This window comes from Schistocerca gregaria, chromosome 1, assembly GCF_023897955.1.
Source record: "Schistocerca gregaria isolate iqSchGreg1 chromosome 1, iqSchGreg1.2, whole genome shotgun sequence".
NCBI lineage: Eukaryota > Metazoa > Arthropoda > Insecta > Orthoptera > Acrididae > Schistocerca > Schistocerca gregaria.
The window spans coordinates 1030434505-1030453176 of NC_064920.1; the positions used below are offsets into that span (position 1 = coordinate 1030434505).

Genomic DNA, 18672 nt, shown 5'->3' on the forward strand with positions numbered 1-18672 from the left:
ATGCAGCAGGGGTGCTCAACCCTTTGGTTACGCGCACCACAATGGAAGAGGAAGAAGAAGAAGAAGAAGAAGAAGAAGAAGAAGAGTATTTTTGGGCCACAAATAATCTGTTTCACAATAACAATAACTGCTGAGAAAAACATGAGTCACTTGCATGGCAGAAGTTTCAAATTGAAAATATTCAATGTAACATGACTTTACATAAACAGAATTTTATGGATTTTCTCTCTCCCCTCCTCCCCCCTTTCACCCAAACACAAAACTGCCATGGTATTATTATCAATGTGAAGGAAACTGATGGTGGAAGTGACATAATATTTTGTGAAGCATGAAGTTGTGCATTTATCTCTCGTGGAATCTATGAGAAAACTGTAACTGATTACTTTTGTTTACAGATACACCTACATTTTTATGAAAATTAATTTCATACTGAATGAATTTCCATATTTTTGCTAAAACAGGTCAGTACAGTTTTTGCTACATTTTGAGCTTGTAAGTTACCATGTTTATGTTGCTGAAGCTTTTACATATTCCAGTTTATCATTTCATAAATGCTGCAACCTTTTTTTTTACATGGCCTGTTTAGCTGGAGACAATGCTCTGTAAATGACTCTGTTAAAATTACTTGTAACACATGTAATGTTTGCATATCTTTTTAATATTATTTTTTGTTTTGAATGACAGCTTCATTCACATAGGACTGTTGTACCAAATCATACATTTTTGGAACATTCACAACTAGCCCTTTTTTGTCTGGAAACACTGAAATTTTCAACAACCAGTACATTCCAGATTGAGTGACTAAGCAAAACATGAATAATGTTTAGTAATGATAAGCCATTTGTATGTGCTAGTATTACAATCATTGTCATCCCAGTCTAAAGCTATGTGCCACTTGTTAAGAAGAACTTATAGCCTTTAGATTACTAAACTGCTCAAAAAATATTTTTCACTACCTACATGATTTGCTTAGTATACCATGTCAGTCCAGAAAGAACTGAGACTAGATTAAAAAAGAAAAAAATAGGAGGAGAAAGTTAAGATGGTGATTTTGATGCTTCACATGTTCTAAATAGTCTCCCCCAATTGAATCTAATGCATAGAACATTCATACAACCAGGTGAAACTGTCAGATAAATCCTTCTTTGGGATATTTTTCAACTTGCATATCACATTGGATTAAATGTTAGTTATGTCATGAAAGCGTTCACCCTTTGTGCAAATTTCTGCAATCTGTCATTTTGTGGTAGGTTTGTATTGTTATGCTGCTGTATAATTTCGTTGTACATACCTAAATGTTTTAAAGTTCTACCCAGCCAGCTCAGAGGTGAGGGGGCTAGCTCGGGGCAGTGAGTCAATTGGTATGTCAACAAGGCATTTTGCCAATGTAGTAGAAGGTTGGGCACCAGATGAGCATTGCCACATAATCTCTGAGCAATGGAAGCAGAAGTGCAAACACTTCTGTGCCACATAACAGGGTAGTATGAAACAACAAGCCATAACTTCAGCACCAGGACACCACTGCAGTAGCCAAATGTTGCTGAAAGACTCAAGCTCTTCAAACCAGACTAATTACAGACTTACCATAGTTAGGCAAGGAGTGCTGACAAGGACCAATAAATGAGTGCAAATTTAATGATGCAGCCAGAACCACTGTGTCATAGGTGCAGGCTCAGCTCTTTAAATAATGAGGCTTTCAGAGCTCAAAAACACATTCAGTCCTGCTGCCATTCTGTCCATTTCATTAGAACCAGAGAGAGTGATGGTCTATTGAGATTCAGTGAAACCATGACAAGCTGATCAATGGTGGTCTGCCCAATACCCACTTGCAGCCTTCAACACCAAGACACAGCCAACCTAATGCAAATCACAGCTGTGGTCCACTGTTGCTGCACACTGAGGGTCAATTGTGGGTGGTCTGTATGCTGTCATATCCACACTGTCCAGGCACTGTGCACTTGCATAGCCTTATAGCTGACTTGTGAAAATCTACTGCAGTCATGGTGCCCCCAGGGGCTCAGCATTCATTTCCTGGGTACGGGGTTGGCGACCCCGGGGTTCCCGAGCTGGGGACTGGTAAGTGCCGCCAGTCCCCTGTCACCGTAAGCTCTGGGCATGCTTCAACGACCACCGTGCGGTGCGGCGGTGGAATGTTGTGTGTCTCAGGGAGTGGGAATCTGGCTTGGCTGCCCGGTACGCGAGGATGGAATAAACCTCTATAAACAACCCCTCAATCTCAAGGTGTGCTGCGCGCCAATGAGATACATGGCTGTTGAGGTGGAACAGTTGTTAGCGGGCAACCTCTTGGGAACCTGCTGCACCTCAGTTGTATAAGGCTTACCTAGGCACGCGGGGCTCTGTCTAGGTGGACTCTTCTAACAAGAGGGCTCGTGTAGCCAGTCCTCCTGATTCAGGTAGTCGTAACAGAACGCATGCTGCTTCGCCGAATGTGTTTCTTGTAATTAAAAGAAAAGATGGGAGTTTCACGAAAGTTTCACCATTTTATATCCAGAAGGGCTTAGAAGGCATTGCTGGCACTCTCAAATCTGTAAAGCGCTTGCGAAATGGCACCTTGTTGGTTGAAACATCTAGCTTCCAGCAAGCCCAGAATCTTCAGAAGGCGCAATTTCTTGGGGAGTTTGCGATATAGACTGAATTTCACAACACCTTGAACTACAGCAAGGGTGTTGTGACTTGCCGAGATCTCGTTGACATTCCCCAAGACGAACTGAAGGCTGAATGGTCCCGGGAAGGAATTGTCAACGTGCAACACATTATGAAACGGGTGGATGGTACTCTCGTAAAGACTGACTCGTTTATCCTTACATTTAACACCACCAAATTGCCAGAGCATGTGAAGGCCAGTTTCCTTCGTCTCAGTGTACGGCCTTATTACCCCAACCCCATGCGGTGTTTTAAATGCCAACACTTTGGACACACTACTCTCGGCTGTAGAAGGGAAGCCACTTGCGGGAAATGTGGTAAAGCCACCCATGAGGGAGTTGGCTGCTCCTCTCCTCCTAAGTGTGTCAACTGCTCTGGGGATCACCCTGTGTGGAGTAGGGACTGCAGAGTTTTCCTTGAGGAACGGAAGATCCAGGAACTTAAAACTACAAAACGCCTCTCGTATGATGAGGCGAAGAAAATTTACAAGTCCATGCAGCCGCCCACGTTCGCTGCTTCCTTTTCTTCCATTCTCAAACAGCCAGTGTTGAAATCCAATGCCACTACACAAATGGAGGTTGCTACTGTCAGCACTAGCACCTGCGTTTGTCAATGTACGTGTGCTGCTGCCGTTCCTGTGAAGCCTGCTGCTCCCCCCCCCCCTCCCCCCCCCCCCACCCCCCCGGCCTTCTGACCAGGCCGTGGTAGCTGACGCCATGGAACTTCCTGCCCCTTCCTGGATCCAGTCTTGTGCATTGCCCAGCGCTGCTACACCCCATACTGCTTCTGAGGTTTTGGCACCAATGCCGCCTCAGGCCAGAAAATCGAAGCCAAAGACAAAGGTGAAGACTCGCCCGCTAAAGGAGACTGACATTCTACAGTCTGCTGATGTGGATGTCATTCTCTCTGACATCTCTCTTGACTCCTCTTCAGAGCCGATGGAGGTTGATGTCAGACTGGGGCACTCATCTCGCCCCAAAACTGAGCCTCCATCTGTTGTGGGCTCTCCTCCCCAACAGAAAGTGAGAATGAAGGTACTCCCACCCTGATAGATGGCTCCCATTATACAATGAAACATGAATGGATTCCGGGCACATGTGGAGGAACTGCACTTCCTAGCACGGCAACGCCCTCTATGCTTGTGTTTACAGGAAACGCATTTCAAACCATCTGATGCTCCTGTAATAAGGGGCTATACATCATATCGCAAAGATGACCTGACTGGAGAAAGGGCCAAAGGCGGAGTCGCTGTGTTTGTCAATAATGACCACCACTCCTCTGCTCTCCCCCTGGATACTGACCTGCAAGCAGTTGCAGTTGAAATTCACTCATCTCGGAGGCTTACTGTTTGCTCCCTTTATTTACCCCCTCTGGATGCAATGACCTTAGACGCTCTCACAGATCTTATCGACCAACTCCCCCGCCCATTTCTCCCCCTGGGAGACTTCAATGCACATAATGTCCTGTGGGGCTCCACTTCTCTTTGCGCTCGAGGTCGAATTTTGGAGAGCCTCCTAACATCACAAGTGTTGTGCATCCTCAACACAGGTACTCCGACTCATTTCTCTCCTGCTACAGGGTCATTCTCAGCCATTGACCTATCTTTCTGCTCTCCAACCCTCACCGACTCTGTTCACTGGGAGGTCATTGACGACCTTCATTCCAGCGATCACTTCCCTATCCGCATTCATCTCCTGGATGGGGTATTGCTGGAGCAGCGGCCACCATCATGGATAATTGGCAGGGCTAACTGGCCACTGTTCACTCGGTTGGCTGTCTTTGACCATCACAATAGCATCCAAGAATGGGTGGATCACATCAGGCTTGTGATTCATCACGCTGCTGACCTGTTCATACCACAGTCTTCTGGCACTCTTAAGCGGCGCTTTGTGCCTTGGTGGACAGAAGAGTGCCGTTCAGCCATCTGGGACAGGCGTGCGGCTTTTCGCCGATTTAAATGCCGTCCAACAGTGGTCAATCTTACCGCCTTTCGAATTGTGAGAGCCAGGGCACGCCGTGTCATTAAAGAGAGCAATAAAAGGTCATGGCAGGCGTTCCTGGACTCCATCAACCATTCCACTTGTTCCACAAAAGTATGGGAAGCCATTCGGCGGATTTCCGGTAAACATAGCCGTTTACCAATAGCTGCTGCCCCTGAACTAGGGATGCCTCCAAACGACACCCAGAGCCATTGCTCAGAAGCTGGCAGAGCATTTTGCACAAAGTACTGCCACTGCAAATCAGGATCCAGCGTTTCGTCGCTACCGTGCGACTGTCGAAAGAGCGAACTTGGACTTTTGGTCGAACAGTTCTGAGGCGTACAACTCCCCTTTCTCCATGTGGGAACTTGAATCGGCTCTTAGTAAGACTTCTGACACTGCTCCAGGTTATGACCGCATCCGGTACACCATGCTTGGACATCTGCCAGCAGCGTCAAAGAAAATCCTCTTCAAATGTTTTAATCTCATATGGCAGACAGGAGTGTTCCCCACCTCGTGGCGGGAGGCAATCCTCATCCCTCTCCTCAAACCGGGAAAGGACTGCACATGTCCCAGTAGTTATTGTAGTCTCTCCTTGACGAGCTGTGTCGGTAAGACCCTGGAATGGATGGTTAACCGGCGTCTGGTCTGGCTGTTAGAGACCAGACAGCTCCTTAGCCGCTTTCAGTGTGGATTCCGAAAATTTCGGTCCACGGTCGACAACATGACCCTCCTAGAGATGGCTATTCAGCAGGCTTTTCTCTGTCAGCATCACTGTATTGGTGTCTTCTTTGATATCAGTAAGGCATATGATACTACTTGGAGATACTGTATTCTTGCACAACTGCATCAATGGGGCTTTCGTGGCTGCCCCCTGATTTTCATTCGGTCTTTCCTGTCTCAGCGGTTTTTTCGGACCCGCGTTGGTAACACACTGTCTGATCGCTTTGAGCAAGAGAACGGTGTCCCCCAGGGCAGCGTTTTAAGCGTTACCCTCTTTGCCATAGCCATCAACAGTATAACGTCTACAGTGAGGAGTCCAGTACAGTGCTCCTTATTTGTGGACGACTTTGCTGTTTTCTGTTCCTCCTCCAGTGTTGCAACCGTGAGCTGTCAATTGCAGCTAACAGTGCGGCAGCTAGAGGAGTGGGCTGCAAAGACGGGTTTTCGGTTCTCTGCCGATAAGTGTGTTTGTGTTCATTTTAATCGTTCTCGTCGTCTTTTTACTTTGCCTGCCTTGCATATGGGGGATACTTTCCTACATTTTAGAGACACAGTGCGGTTTCTGGGCCTAATTTTTGACTCTAGGTTGTCATGGCTGCCACAACTACGTGACTTGAAAGTCAGAACCCTGAAGGCACTCAATATCCTCAAGCGCCTCAGCCACAGGTCTTGGGGAGCAGACAGGGCGTGTCTCCTTCAGTTTTACAGAGCTTTCGTGCGTTCACGGTTGGACTATGGGTGTACAGTATATGGGTCAGCGAGGCCTTCTTATTTGCAGATCCTTGATGCTATTCACCATGCTAGGATTCGACTGGCCACGGGTGCTTATTGGACCAGTCCCATACCCAACCTCAGTGCTGAGGCTGGGGAACCGCCACTTACCATCCGGCGGCAGCTCCTGCTGGTGCGCCAGGCTTGTAAGTTTCTTGCAGCTCCCAGTTCGCCTGCTCACCATCTTGTTGCCCATCCACCTCTGGACTGCCTTTTTTCCCTCCGTCCCCGGGCTACGTTGACGTTTGGGATCTGTGTGGAACGTGTACTAGAGTCCCTCGGTGTGGAGTCTGTGCACCCCCAAATCCAGGGTTTTAACCGCCTGCCACCCTGGTTACTGAAGAGGCCCGGAGTGATTTTAGATTTATTGCAGTACAAGAGAGATTGCACTCCTGCCACCATTTTTAATGCAGCATTTTCTGCCATTTTATCTGAGCACCACGACTATGTAGCTGTTTTTACGGATGGGTCGAAACAAGGGGATTCTGTTGGTTGCTCAGTTGTTTTTCCAGATCGTGTCTTCAAGGTCCGCCTGCCTCAGACTTTCGCTGTCATTGATGTAGAAGTGTCTGCAATCTAGCGGGCACTGGAGCGCATGAGACATTCTTCCTCTCCTAAATTTCTTGTCTGTTCCGATTCACTCAGTGCTCTTCACTTATTGCAACGTTTGTATTCTGCAGACAAAACTGTCCAGACCATCCAGGATGCCCTCCTCCGACTACAGTGACTGGGGAAGGTTGTAGCTTTCTGCTGGGTTTCGGGGCATGTCGGCATTGCTGGGAATGAAAGGGCAGATCTTGCAGCCAAGGAGGCGTGTCTCGCCCCACAAGTATCTCAGTGTGCTATCCCCTTGCACGCACTCACCTCGCTGTTGAGCTCACGGGTTATGCGTCGGTGGGAGGATGAGTGGCTGGAAGTGACTGACAATAAGCTCCGTATAGTCAAGACCACAACGCATGTGTGGTGTACTTCCTTTCAGCCCCATCGACGGGACGAGGTTCTCCTCACTCGGCTTCGAATAGGCCACAGCCCTATGACGCTTGGCTTCCTGCTCCGGCGAGAGGGCCCTGCAATGTGTGGTGCTTGCGGCGTCCAGTTCACTGTGCGCCACGTTTTATTGGATTGCAATTTATTTTCTGACCAGCAGGCCGCAGCTTACTTGCCAGCGGACCTGCCATCTCTTTTAGGCAACACTCGGACGAATGTGGCTAAAGTTTTAAAGTTCTGTGACATGTCAAATGTTTTTACAAAGATTTTAGGGAGAGGATTTTAATTTGCTCACTGTGTGACAAGCTAGCCCATATTTTATGTAAGTGGCCAGCCAATAACAATTTCCTGTGACATTCTTGTTGCTATGTTTCCCCTTTCCTTAGGTTTTACTTTCTTATGTAGCATTTTCCTTCTTTTCCTGCTTTCTTTGAGTGTGTACTTTAGTTTTCTTAGGTCTGTCCATGTTCGTTCCTTTTAATGTGTGTCAGGGCGCTGATGACCTCGATGTTGAGCGCCCATAAGCCCCAACACACCACCACAGCAGTCATGGTCATTCCAAGGTGGATGACCAGAGCCTAGTCTTCACGAAACCCGATGTCCTGGGCTATGCACAGTTGGCTGTTCTCACCTGATTGCGTGTTAGGCTATCTATGAGAGAACTGAGGTGTGAGTCATACTGCACCACAAAAAGTCTGGAGAGGCAATGCCTACCAATCCCCACACTACGTCTGGCACAGCACACAGCTGCAGCCAGTGGCCTGTGGCCTCAATGTTATGTCTCATCGGCACTTCTTCGCAGCTCAGTCTTACTCCTGTCAGCTGTCTGATGCACAGAGATACTTTGTTATTTTGTAAACTCATCCTGGAAAATAAATGTTATTACAGATATTGCTGTGTTGTTAATTCCTCCAGGCATCCTGGACCACTCCTCACACTCTGTGCCTGGCCTCCTACACACACACACACACACACACACACACACACACACACACACACACACACACAAGTGACTCCCACTCCCCAGGATACTGATAACCACTAATCACATCACCCATGATAACTTTTTTAAAGAATTGTCTGACTTTTATATTTCTCTCAATTTGTGGCAGCATTCTGTCCCCCCCTACCCCCATCACAACACCCCTCTGGGAGTCAAGGTTTGTGGCATAAATTTCGCACAAACTTTTCTGTTCTCAAAACATTCTGGAGGATGTCTTGAATACTTGATTTAGAGATGTTGCTTCATTGCGATTTGTGCCACAACAACACTGACACACTACAACTGCATGTCCAGTGAATACTACTTAACATTTCCGGCTCACAACTGACTGATCAAATCCACATTTGTTCTTTATAGTAGTTTGTTCATGCTACCACTGTAATTACTGCGCTGAAATCACTTAAATGCAACAATAAAATCAGTATTTGAACTGTATGCATGGACAGTGTATGTTTCTGCTGATCAGAAACCTCTTTCACAATAGATCATTACATATAAGAACAACCAACTACTATCATGATATGCAAACCCACAAACAATGTGCATTTGAAGAGACTAATCACCAATGATAATCAATCTGTTATTCATCACCCATAATTGAATTTGTGTAGCCCATCTCTGTGCAGCTAGAGTAAACCTTATGTACAAATGTGAGAACATTATCTAAATGTTTGTGTAGCATGTATCTGAGGCCAGATGTGGGTACTATCCCAGTATTCATGTATTGGAATGTGGAAAACTGCCCAAAAACTACATCCATACTGGTTAGCTCACCAGCTCATCATTAATATATGAGGCGGACTCAGTCTGAGTTAGGGTAACCTCCCCGTGTCCCAAAATGGCACACTCAGCTGTCCGGATGGGTAATTGAATGTGTGCCTCATATAGGTTGACTTGGGTCAATAACTCTAACTGATGACTGCTACTTACAAATCCTGGTGCATAGGTACCTCAAGGAGAGTGCACATCGCCTTTTAGAAGACAACTGGAAAAGCTGTGTCTGCCTATACAATATGCATCCATCTCCACATGAGCAGTTTGGCCCATAGGCATCCAATAGAAGTAACCCAAAACCCCTGACTTGCTGATGCTTGGAGGAGGTGGCCAAGGGAAAGCACAGAATGGACCCTGGAACAATGCCATGAGATTCTCTTGTTGTTGATACTAGCATTTGTCTGATGATCATTGTAGAAGAGTGTAGAGGCAGCCAGGTATCATTGCATGTCTCAAGCATGCAGTCTCATAGGTTCAGCAGGGAGGTGGCTCAGTCATGTTTTGGGCCAGTATCATGTACAAATGTACATGTCTCTCACCACAATTAAAAGTAATTTGAAACCTTATAGTCTCAAGACAGGATCTTTTAACTTAGTTTTTCAGCCGTACAGTCAACATTTCAACGAGATGTTTATCCTTTGCAACAATCATGCATAAACACGCCACAACCACCTCACAAAAACATTTCTCCAGGATCCAGAAATCAACCAAACTGAATGGTCTGCTGCATCTGGTGACCGTACCTAATTGAACATGTTTGGGACCAGTTACAATTTGCTTTGTTTCAACATGAGAATCCTCCTTGAACACTAGAAACCTTGGGAATTATTTATCAGAGTAATTTCCTACTCCTATGTGACTGCATCTATGTCAACAGGCTGGAGAAAATTTGTGTTACGAAATTTTAACCCTAGATAACTGATGCCAGTAGGAACCAAAATTACGAATGTTGTATAGGTGGAGAATGCACAATTTTAAAACTACAGAAACTTATCGCCACGTGCTCCGATTGGCCACAGGATTGGCCTGTTACCTGATTCTCTGGACAATGTATGACCGTGAATGCTTTGCCTGCCAGAGATCATGAGGTATCCAAGGACGCCTGCACACTCGGTGGTAGCTCACCAGCCTTCCACACTGGGGGCCTGTGGGTGAATCCACCAGGGTCTTGACTCATTCATTGTAGTTTCAGGATAAGACGTACTGGGAACAAACCCATAAACAGCTGTTAGTTTGAGAACAGAAAGGCTTTTGCAAATTGTGTAGGCCCTGAAAAGGACCTTTTTTGTAGCTAGGACATTCTTTACTTAAAACAGGTGGTGAAACTGGCGATCCTTTCACATGCCACAAGCTGGGTAATGTCGAACAATGGTTTTCTGAACTCTTTCAAAGATTCCTGGCATTGCCATCATGTGATTTTGCAGCATGTTGAATGCAACCCATTAATTTGTCTTCGTTTCTAGGTGGTTTGCATCCGGTTGGTTGAACTAGAAACTTGAAGAATCCCCATAGGAAAAAGGCCGATGGCATCAGGTCTGGTGAATTTGGGGGCCACGCCCTATGAGCATCTCTGCCAATTAACTGGCCATCCAAGAGTTCCTTTAAATAACCTCACACAGCTAGACTGTTATGTGCGTGTGCTCCATCATGCTGCAACCACATGTGTAACCATATGTAAAAATCATTTATAGTGTCTGTGGATGTACGTGATGTGAGGTTTCCCCTTGCCCAATAATGAACGTTTCAAGTGTTGTAAAGGCCATCCCGATGGAAGGTGCACTCATCAGTAAGCAACACAATGATGGGAAGGTTGGGATCTCATACAGCATGTTGCAGAAATCTCTGGAAAAACCCTAGCCTGCGATCATAATATGCCACAGGATGTATGTCTTGGACAGACTGGAAACTAAATGGGTGCTGGCTGCCATTCCTCAAAACCTTCCAGACTAACCGATGAGTGACCCCCAAGTCATGTCCAGCCGCTCAAGTACTTGCCATAGGTGCTTCCTCAAAGCACTCGAGAACAGTCTCTTCAAATGCAGCATCCTGTCATGTTCAAGATCAGCATCACCATGATATCCTGGTAAAGAGCCTGTTTCACCAAGTCGCTGGTGAATTGCTGTAAACGTTTGTGTGTGCGGGTGGCATGTTGGGGTACCGTTCCTCATAGAACCGTCAAGCTTCATGCGCAGTACCATCGGCGAGTCCATAAACAAAAACCGTATCTCATTGTTCTTCAAATGAATACTGTGCCACCATGCTTACTGTATGACTAAATTGCAGGTGATGTGTGTGTGCTCCAAAGCGAAGCTTGTGTGTGAATGGCTCTGACGTGAGGTGGAGACAAACAGCAAGACCTATTCAACACGTGAGCATATCACGTTGGGGTAGTGACGATGGAGGGACGTTTGTGTGTGTGAACTGACAACTGTAGCGCTGCTTGTCAACCAACGAATGGCAACAGGGCAATCCCATTTCCAACTGGGTTGTGTGGCACCAAGTTTTTATAGTTTAAAAATGGTATGTTATTGGCCTACACAGCATTAGTTATTTTTGCTTTCTACTGGCATCAGCTACCAAGGGTTAAAATTTCATGTGACAGTTTTTCTCCGCCCTGTCTATTAAATATTATTGAAGCATCCTTGTTTTACTTTCTGATTTATGACCACTTTGCTCTTGCTGTTAACTTGGCTGGTCCCAACTTTTACTATATATGGCTTGGATTACTTTATCAAATATTGGGATTATCTTTTAACTTCCATTAATTTCCATAATTTAGTACTGATAATACAATCATATGCCTTTCATAATCTATGACTAACAAGGATGTTATTAGGTGTATTAATTTCTTTGTTAAATCAACTGCTCTAGCACAAACATGTAATCAGAGCATGAACAAGCTCTTTTAAACCACATTGTTCTTCTGTTAGAAGGGCTTCACTAGTTGTATTTAATTATTTAATCATCTAGTCACTATTTTTATGAATTTTTTTGTAAACCAAATTAATAAAACTTTTTCTGAGATGTCTTCATCAAATATGGAGTGTGTTACACTTTCACATACTGTAAATGTCCTTCAACAAACATTTGATAATCCCAACAGCTTGTATTTAACTTCCAGTGATGCATAATAAATTAGCGAAGATTAATTTCACTGAGAAAATGCATTACGTTTACAAACTAATCGACATGTTTCACATTGGAGTGCTCACAAGTCTGGTTCATAAAACTTGCAAATTAAGCTAAATTGCTGGCTTCCTTGGGCTCAAAAACCACGATTTTCTTGGATTCTCTCTGGTTATTAGAAAATTCTTACCACATGATTTGCAGAAACAACTACATCCATGTGTGACATACTAGCAAATCAATAACTACATCTACACTGTGGAAACCACTGTGAATAGCTTAGCAGAGAGTAAGTCTGATTTATTAAATTTGGACAAAGAACAGCTTGTGATAGCCTGATGACTGGGAAAGAATACCATGAAAATGCTGTCGTTCTTCGAATGATTTGTTGCAACTATTATAAATATGTATTGAAAATAAACAAACAGTGATGGGTACAGTGATAAACACCATTGTCTAAAATAATGAAGAGGTTATTAACTCATCTATAGGGGACTGATGTGTAAAGATAGAAACACGTAACAGGCAACCCTGTTCACATTACGGTGTGAATAGTATTTCCTGTTACGTGCTTTTATATTTCACACATTGGTTCTCTATAGGTGAGTGGTTGCCCTTTCCTTTGTTTTATGTATTTTTCTATCAGGGAATTTCCATTATTGTTAGACAACAATAAGCCCTGTATGTCCATACCTCATCACATATCGTGAACATTAGAAGCTTGTCCATGCTATACAGTAGAACAGATGGTAATTTAGAGTGCAGTTGCTGGAGTAATATACAGTAAGAGATACCAGGTCTCTTCAGAGCACACCATTCATTGCACGTTGCTGCTGCAGTGTATCTGCAACGCATGGGGTAAGAGAATGTTGTCACAAAAAAGAAAATAAAGCGAAAGCTAGTCGTCTTTTCATAATGTCAATGACTGCTGAAAAATGAAGTTCTTGCAATTTGGTGATGGGGGTGGAGGGGGGGGGGGGTTGTAATTTGGCAAATGAATGTGTGGTATCTGTTCTTTTGGATGTGCCCAAAAGAATAGACACCTCACATTCATATAATTGATTTTGTTGATGCCTTCAGTGTGGATGCACTGTGCAGCAGGACAGCTCTTGACATCACAAGGCCAGACTCATGATATAGGATTTTCACAGCATGCTGATGAATTCCAGTTAATGTCCTTATCCTGCCACTCACATTTGTCTGTTGTTAACTTTATCAAACACACTGAGCAACATTCATATCTCAAAAGGCTGTCAGCTCATAACTATAGGACTGTCTAACTGTACATGATAATCTGATAATATTCACCTCTGAGTAGCTGTAAAAGATGTGTAAAATCTATGCTGTAACAATATGGTGCAATCATGTAAGTCAAAAGGGAAACAATGTATTATTATTAGGTTGGCGGTGTACTCATCTGGCTGATTCAATCATTCTTTTCCATGAAGTGTAGGGCTGAATTTCTTCAGCATAATACCACTGATTAAATATTCAGATGTGAGTGAACTACTTATTTGCTGAACTGTTTATTTTTCACACACTTGCAAAAACGATTGAGCTCATCCAAATGTAATAGATTAGAACTGTTCAAAAAACTATTAGAAAATATTAATTTTGTTACAGCTTACCATCCTGATTTTATAAAGGCTAAAGAACCTGAGTTTACAACTTTTGGGTTACCATATGACTACAGCAGCATCATGCATTATCCTCGTACTGCATTTTCAAAGGATGGAAAGTTACCAACAATTGTTGCTAAGGTACTGTAACCTGATTTTATAGCATGCTTTACATAACTGAAGTGATTCTTGATCAGGTTGTACAAATTCTATATTATTATGTAGTGTGAAACAGGAGCACCCTTACCAATCGCTAAAACAGCAGCAAATGAAGCAGGTATATAGAATGAATTAAATAAAATAAATAAAATAAAATACAGTAATACTAGGTGTAAAGGCAACCATTCAAGACATGACTGAGGCACTGAAGGGTCAACAGTCACTTAAATGAGGTGTAAGAAACTCTATATTGTAGCTAACTAATTACAACACACACACACACACACACACACACACACACATACAGCCTCATTGTCCCAGCACAAAAATAAAGCCCGTGTAACTTTTAGCCAGCACCTTAATCAGTTGGAAAAATTAAGTGGGGGATGTACATCTATGTAAGGGAAAAGAAGTTCTACCTTGAAACCAGATATGAAGCAACTGTAATATATAACAGCCAAAACTCAAATTTCAGAGTAGCAAGACAACAGCAGTTATGTTACTGCCAGCTCCTTTCATGCACTTTACTTCTGGTTCAGGGCCTGGGGCAACTTGCTCTTTCCTCCAGAACTGGAATACCTTCTCTTTACTGTTTTTCCTGTTTCCAATGTGATTGTTTCTTTTCACAAAGAAAGTATGTAAAATTTCCAAATCTATTTCCTTTCATACGATTTTTCCATTTCAGCAGATGGTGATTAGATGTTAGTCTTTTCTTTCATGTAATTTTTACAATAATTTTTATTGTTATGTTTTCAATTTAAATCTCATAATGTAATTCATAATTGCACAAAATAAGGGAAAGGTAAACTCTTACTTGTCGAGGATTCATATGTGGTGCACAGAAAAGCATAATAGAAAACAATTTAGTTTCAAGATCTTGCTCTTTTCTTTTAATAAGAGTAGATGTATCGACACACACAACTACACAGACACCCAAAGTGTACACGTGTGTAGTCTTATTAGATAAAGAGCAAGTGTTTGAAAGATAGTGTTAACTGTTTTTTATTACATGTTCGTGAGTGTCATACCCGAATCCTTTGTTGGTAAGTGGTTATCTTTCCATTATTTTACATATTTTTCCATCCAAGAACATCCATTATTGTCGTTATACATAATTATATAGTCAATATATGTTTACAATCTTTTTGTGTAGCTGTACTTAATTTTCTGAATTTCAAAGGGGTGCCATATTCACTTTGAAACATTTAGTATAGTGAATTGCAAAGATGACTGCATTACTGTAATACTGAAGAAAGAGATGCGTCAAAAACATGGAGTGAATGTTATTTGTGACAGTGGTCACTACATCAATGTAATCAGTTTATTCATCCATGGGGGTTGTACTTTGAATATGAATAGTAGAAAAAGTTGGCCAGCAAGATGAGAGATATAGCAGTGAACATGTCTTGACCAACAGGTTATCTGCCAACATCTCAGGTTAAATTATACTCTCTTAGACTCTCCATAGTAGCTTGTGGAATGAGGAAATAGACAATTTAAAAGTGATCTGTCTGCTGGGTGGGAAAATAAGCTGTTCTGGAGAAAATGGGTAAGGTTCCCTTCCACAAATTCCTTATTTCCACAACCTGGCCTCACCCTCCTTGCCTAGGATCCTTCCCCAAAATACAGTTCTCTCAGCAGAGGAAAGAACAACTACCCATAACCTTAAGACACACCTTGGTTTTATCATTCTTCTGGCAGACAAAGGCACCAACTGTATCACACACAGTGATTACCTGACACAAGATATCCTTTCACCTGGAAATCCTGCTGCAGTGATCTCATCCGAGAAGTCTGACATAACCTCCAAGCTCCACTCAAATCCTCAGGCCAATCCCAGAATATCTCCCCCACCCCATCCTCCTCCCAAATCCATCTCCCTCCTCACTTTAACTACTTCCTGCATACCCATATTCTGCATGCTTTCCAAAATCCATAAACCTAACAACACCAGGAACCCCATTATTGCTGGTTACTGTGCTTCCAATCCTTGTTAATAAACATCTCCAACAAATTGCCTAGCCTCCCACAGCAAAAATGCAAACCACTTCCTTCACTGCTTCTCAGCCATACCCAACCCCTTTACTAGCTGGATGCCTGCACGTTAATGTTGACACCACTTCCTTACACACTGTCACCCTGTGAATGGCCATGTTACTATTGAAAAAAATCTCTCCTGATGTCTTACCTCCCAAAGTCCTACCAATTCTAAACCTTCCCCATCATTCCTTAAACACCTGATGATTTACTACTTTTTTGGGGGAAGATTTAAAAACAACCCTGCAGGATGGTCTTGGACACCCACCTATGCCTACCTGTTTATCTAGAGATGACTTTCCTTGCCACTCGAGATCATTTTCTCCAGGTTGATTCATGATATCTTCATAATCTTGACCCAGAACCAAGACGCCCTATTCTCATATCTCTATGGTCTCATTCTTTTCAACCCAGCATACCATTTTCCTGGAAGTTGACCTCCACATTTCCAGTTATCGTATAAAAACTTTTGCCCATACCAAGTTCAAGAATCATCAATAGTACCTGCATTTGGACAGTGTCATCCCTTCCATACTACAAAGTCACTCCCATACCACCTAGCCATCCATGAACGGCATGTCTGCAGTGATGACCATCCCCTTGCCCATGATGCTGGCAATCTTGCTAAGGCCTTAACGTACAGGTGTTACTATCCAGACCTAAACCTAGAGCTCCCATACCATACCCATGTATGCCCATATGCCCCTAACCCTCTCACCTCCCTTACAGACCAGCTGCAAAGGAGCAGTCCTGTGCTATGTACAAAATATCCTGGGCAGTCATTAAATCACACCTATGTCCAGATGCAATACCTATCCTTTTCCATTGCCATCAAGGACCATCCTAATCCCAGCATAGGTGCCCCCCCCCCCCCCCCCCCCCAATCTCCACCACCACCATCACCAATACCAGTCCATGGGAATACGGACTGTCCATAAACACATCTTTCTATCCCACGTTCCTCTTGCCTTCAGTTTCCTGTAGCTTTTGCTTCACACCCAGCTCCACCACCATTCGCCATCACTCGCAGCCTCCCCTTTGCAATCTCCCTCTTTCTCTGTTCTATCTCCCCTTCCCAGTTCATTCTTAAATATCATTGTGTATCACACACAACTCTCTCTTTTCCACACAAAGGTGAGCCCATTGATACCAAATTCCTATACCATCTGCTAGCAGCCTTTTCCTCCCAGTCATAAGGCAACCTTTATCCTCCTAGCCCCACTCCACCCTTTCCCCTCCCCCTCCGTTCTCCCCTCAACCAATCTACCTAACCCTACTCCTCACCCAGTCAAATTGAAGGGCTGGTACAATGTACTCAGCTGGGAAAATGTAGCCATGTCTTTGTGTATTTTGTACCAGTTAGCTCTGAAAGAGGTCATTATCTGGAAGCCTAGCAATATTTTCAGTCTTGTTCATGTGCCACTCAACTACTATAGAGTAAATTTCTACCTTTGCTCCTTCCATTATTTGTGTACTTATAAGAAAATTATAAATTATATCCATATCAGAACAGAACAGTTTTTCATGACCAGTTATTAATTAAAGCTATTTTCTTCTGTGCAGCATAATGAAGACTTGGAACTGGGACAACGAAAGGCCCCCACAGATATTGATTTACAGAAGATACGAAAACTGTACCACTGTACTGAAAAATAGCACATGATACATTTTCAAAACTACACTGCGCAATAGAATTAAAGGATCACTTTTTAGAAACCCCGTAATTGCCTCCCATTGTGGTACAAAGGTCCCATTGGCTCCAAGGCGCCTACAACTTTCCTCTGTAATGATGATGCCCTCGGACGTGGCGACACTTCAAACAGCAAGGTACCGATACACGCCACAGGCCATGGCTCAGAAGTTCATGTAAACTGTTACGTGAATTAATGATGTCACATTGGCGCATTTCTCCACAATTCTGGCCAATGCCACCATGGACACGCCACATGGCAAGGTGGTCATCACAGCCCCCTCTTACCCACATTTCACCCCACCTTTTGAATTCTCTGTGATGGAGATCAGAACCATGAAATCAAGCATTGAAATTATGTGATTTTCTTATGAGTGGCGGCTCAGAATCAATGCAAAAAGGCCTCAGGGGGTGGCATAAATGTCAATGAAACCACCCTTTCTCTGGGGCATAGATTCACACACATTTTGCGGTCAAAAATGATGGTTCACAGTTCGAATGAGCAACAGTTTCTGGACAAGCTTTGACACTGTTGACATGCTCAGATGTTTCAACTCTTCTGTGGGGCTGCAGCACCAACGAACATGACCACATCCCTTTGGAGTGCAGTGCGACCCTACTTTTTGCTCTCATGTACAGCTTGAAACTAGTACATCTACATGGATACTCTGCAAATCACATTTAAGTGCCTGGCAGAGGGTTCATTGAACCACCTTCACAATTCTCCATTATTCCAATCTTGTATAGCATGCAGAAAGAACGAACACCTATATCTGTCCATATGAGCTCTGATTTCCCTTATTTTACTGTGATGATCCTTTCTTCCTATGTAGGTTGGTGTCAACAAAATATTTTCACATTTGGAGGGGAAAGTTGGTGGTTAGAATTTCTTGAAAAGATTTCTGTCGCAACGAAAAACACCTTTGTTTTAATTATGTCCAGCCAAATCATGTATCATTTCAGTGACAATCTCGCCCATATTTCGCGATAATACAAAAATGCTGCCCTTCTTTGAACTTTTTCGATGTACTCCATCAATCCTATCTGGTAAGGATCCTACACTGCACAACAGTATTCTAAAAGAGGACGGACAAGCAGAGTGTAGGCAGTCTCCTTAGTAGATCTGTTACATTTTCTAAG

General features: G+C 43.5%; 1 protein-coding gene across 1 annotated transcript in view; it reads left to right on the top strand.

Moving 5' to 3' along the window:
- The window catches only part of LOC126279067 (astacin-like metalloendopeptidase), a 64871-nt gene extending 46782 nt beyond the window's left edge, over positions 1-18089 (top strand). Inside the window, exons 4-5 of the mRNA XM_049979510.1 lie at positions 13651-13787; positions 17406-18089. Coding sequence (XP_049835467.1) covers positions 13651-13787; positions 17406-17498 — 230 coding nt within the window. The 3' untranslated portion in view covers positions 17499-18089. The remainder of the gene's footprint in view (positions 1-13650; positions 13788-17405) is intronic.
- Positions 18090-18672: the final 583 nt, after the last annotated feature.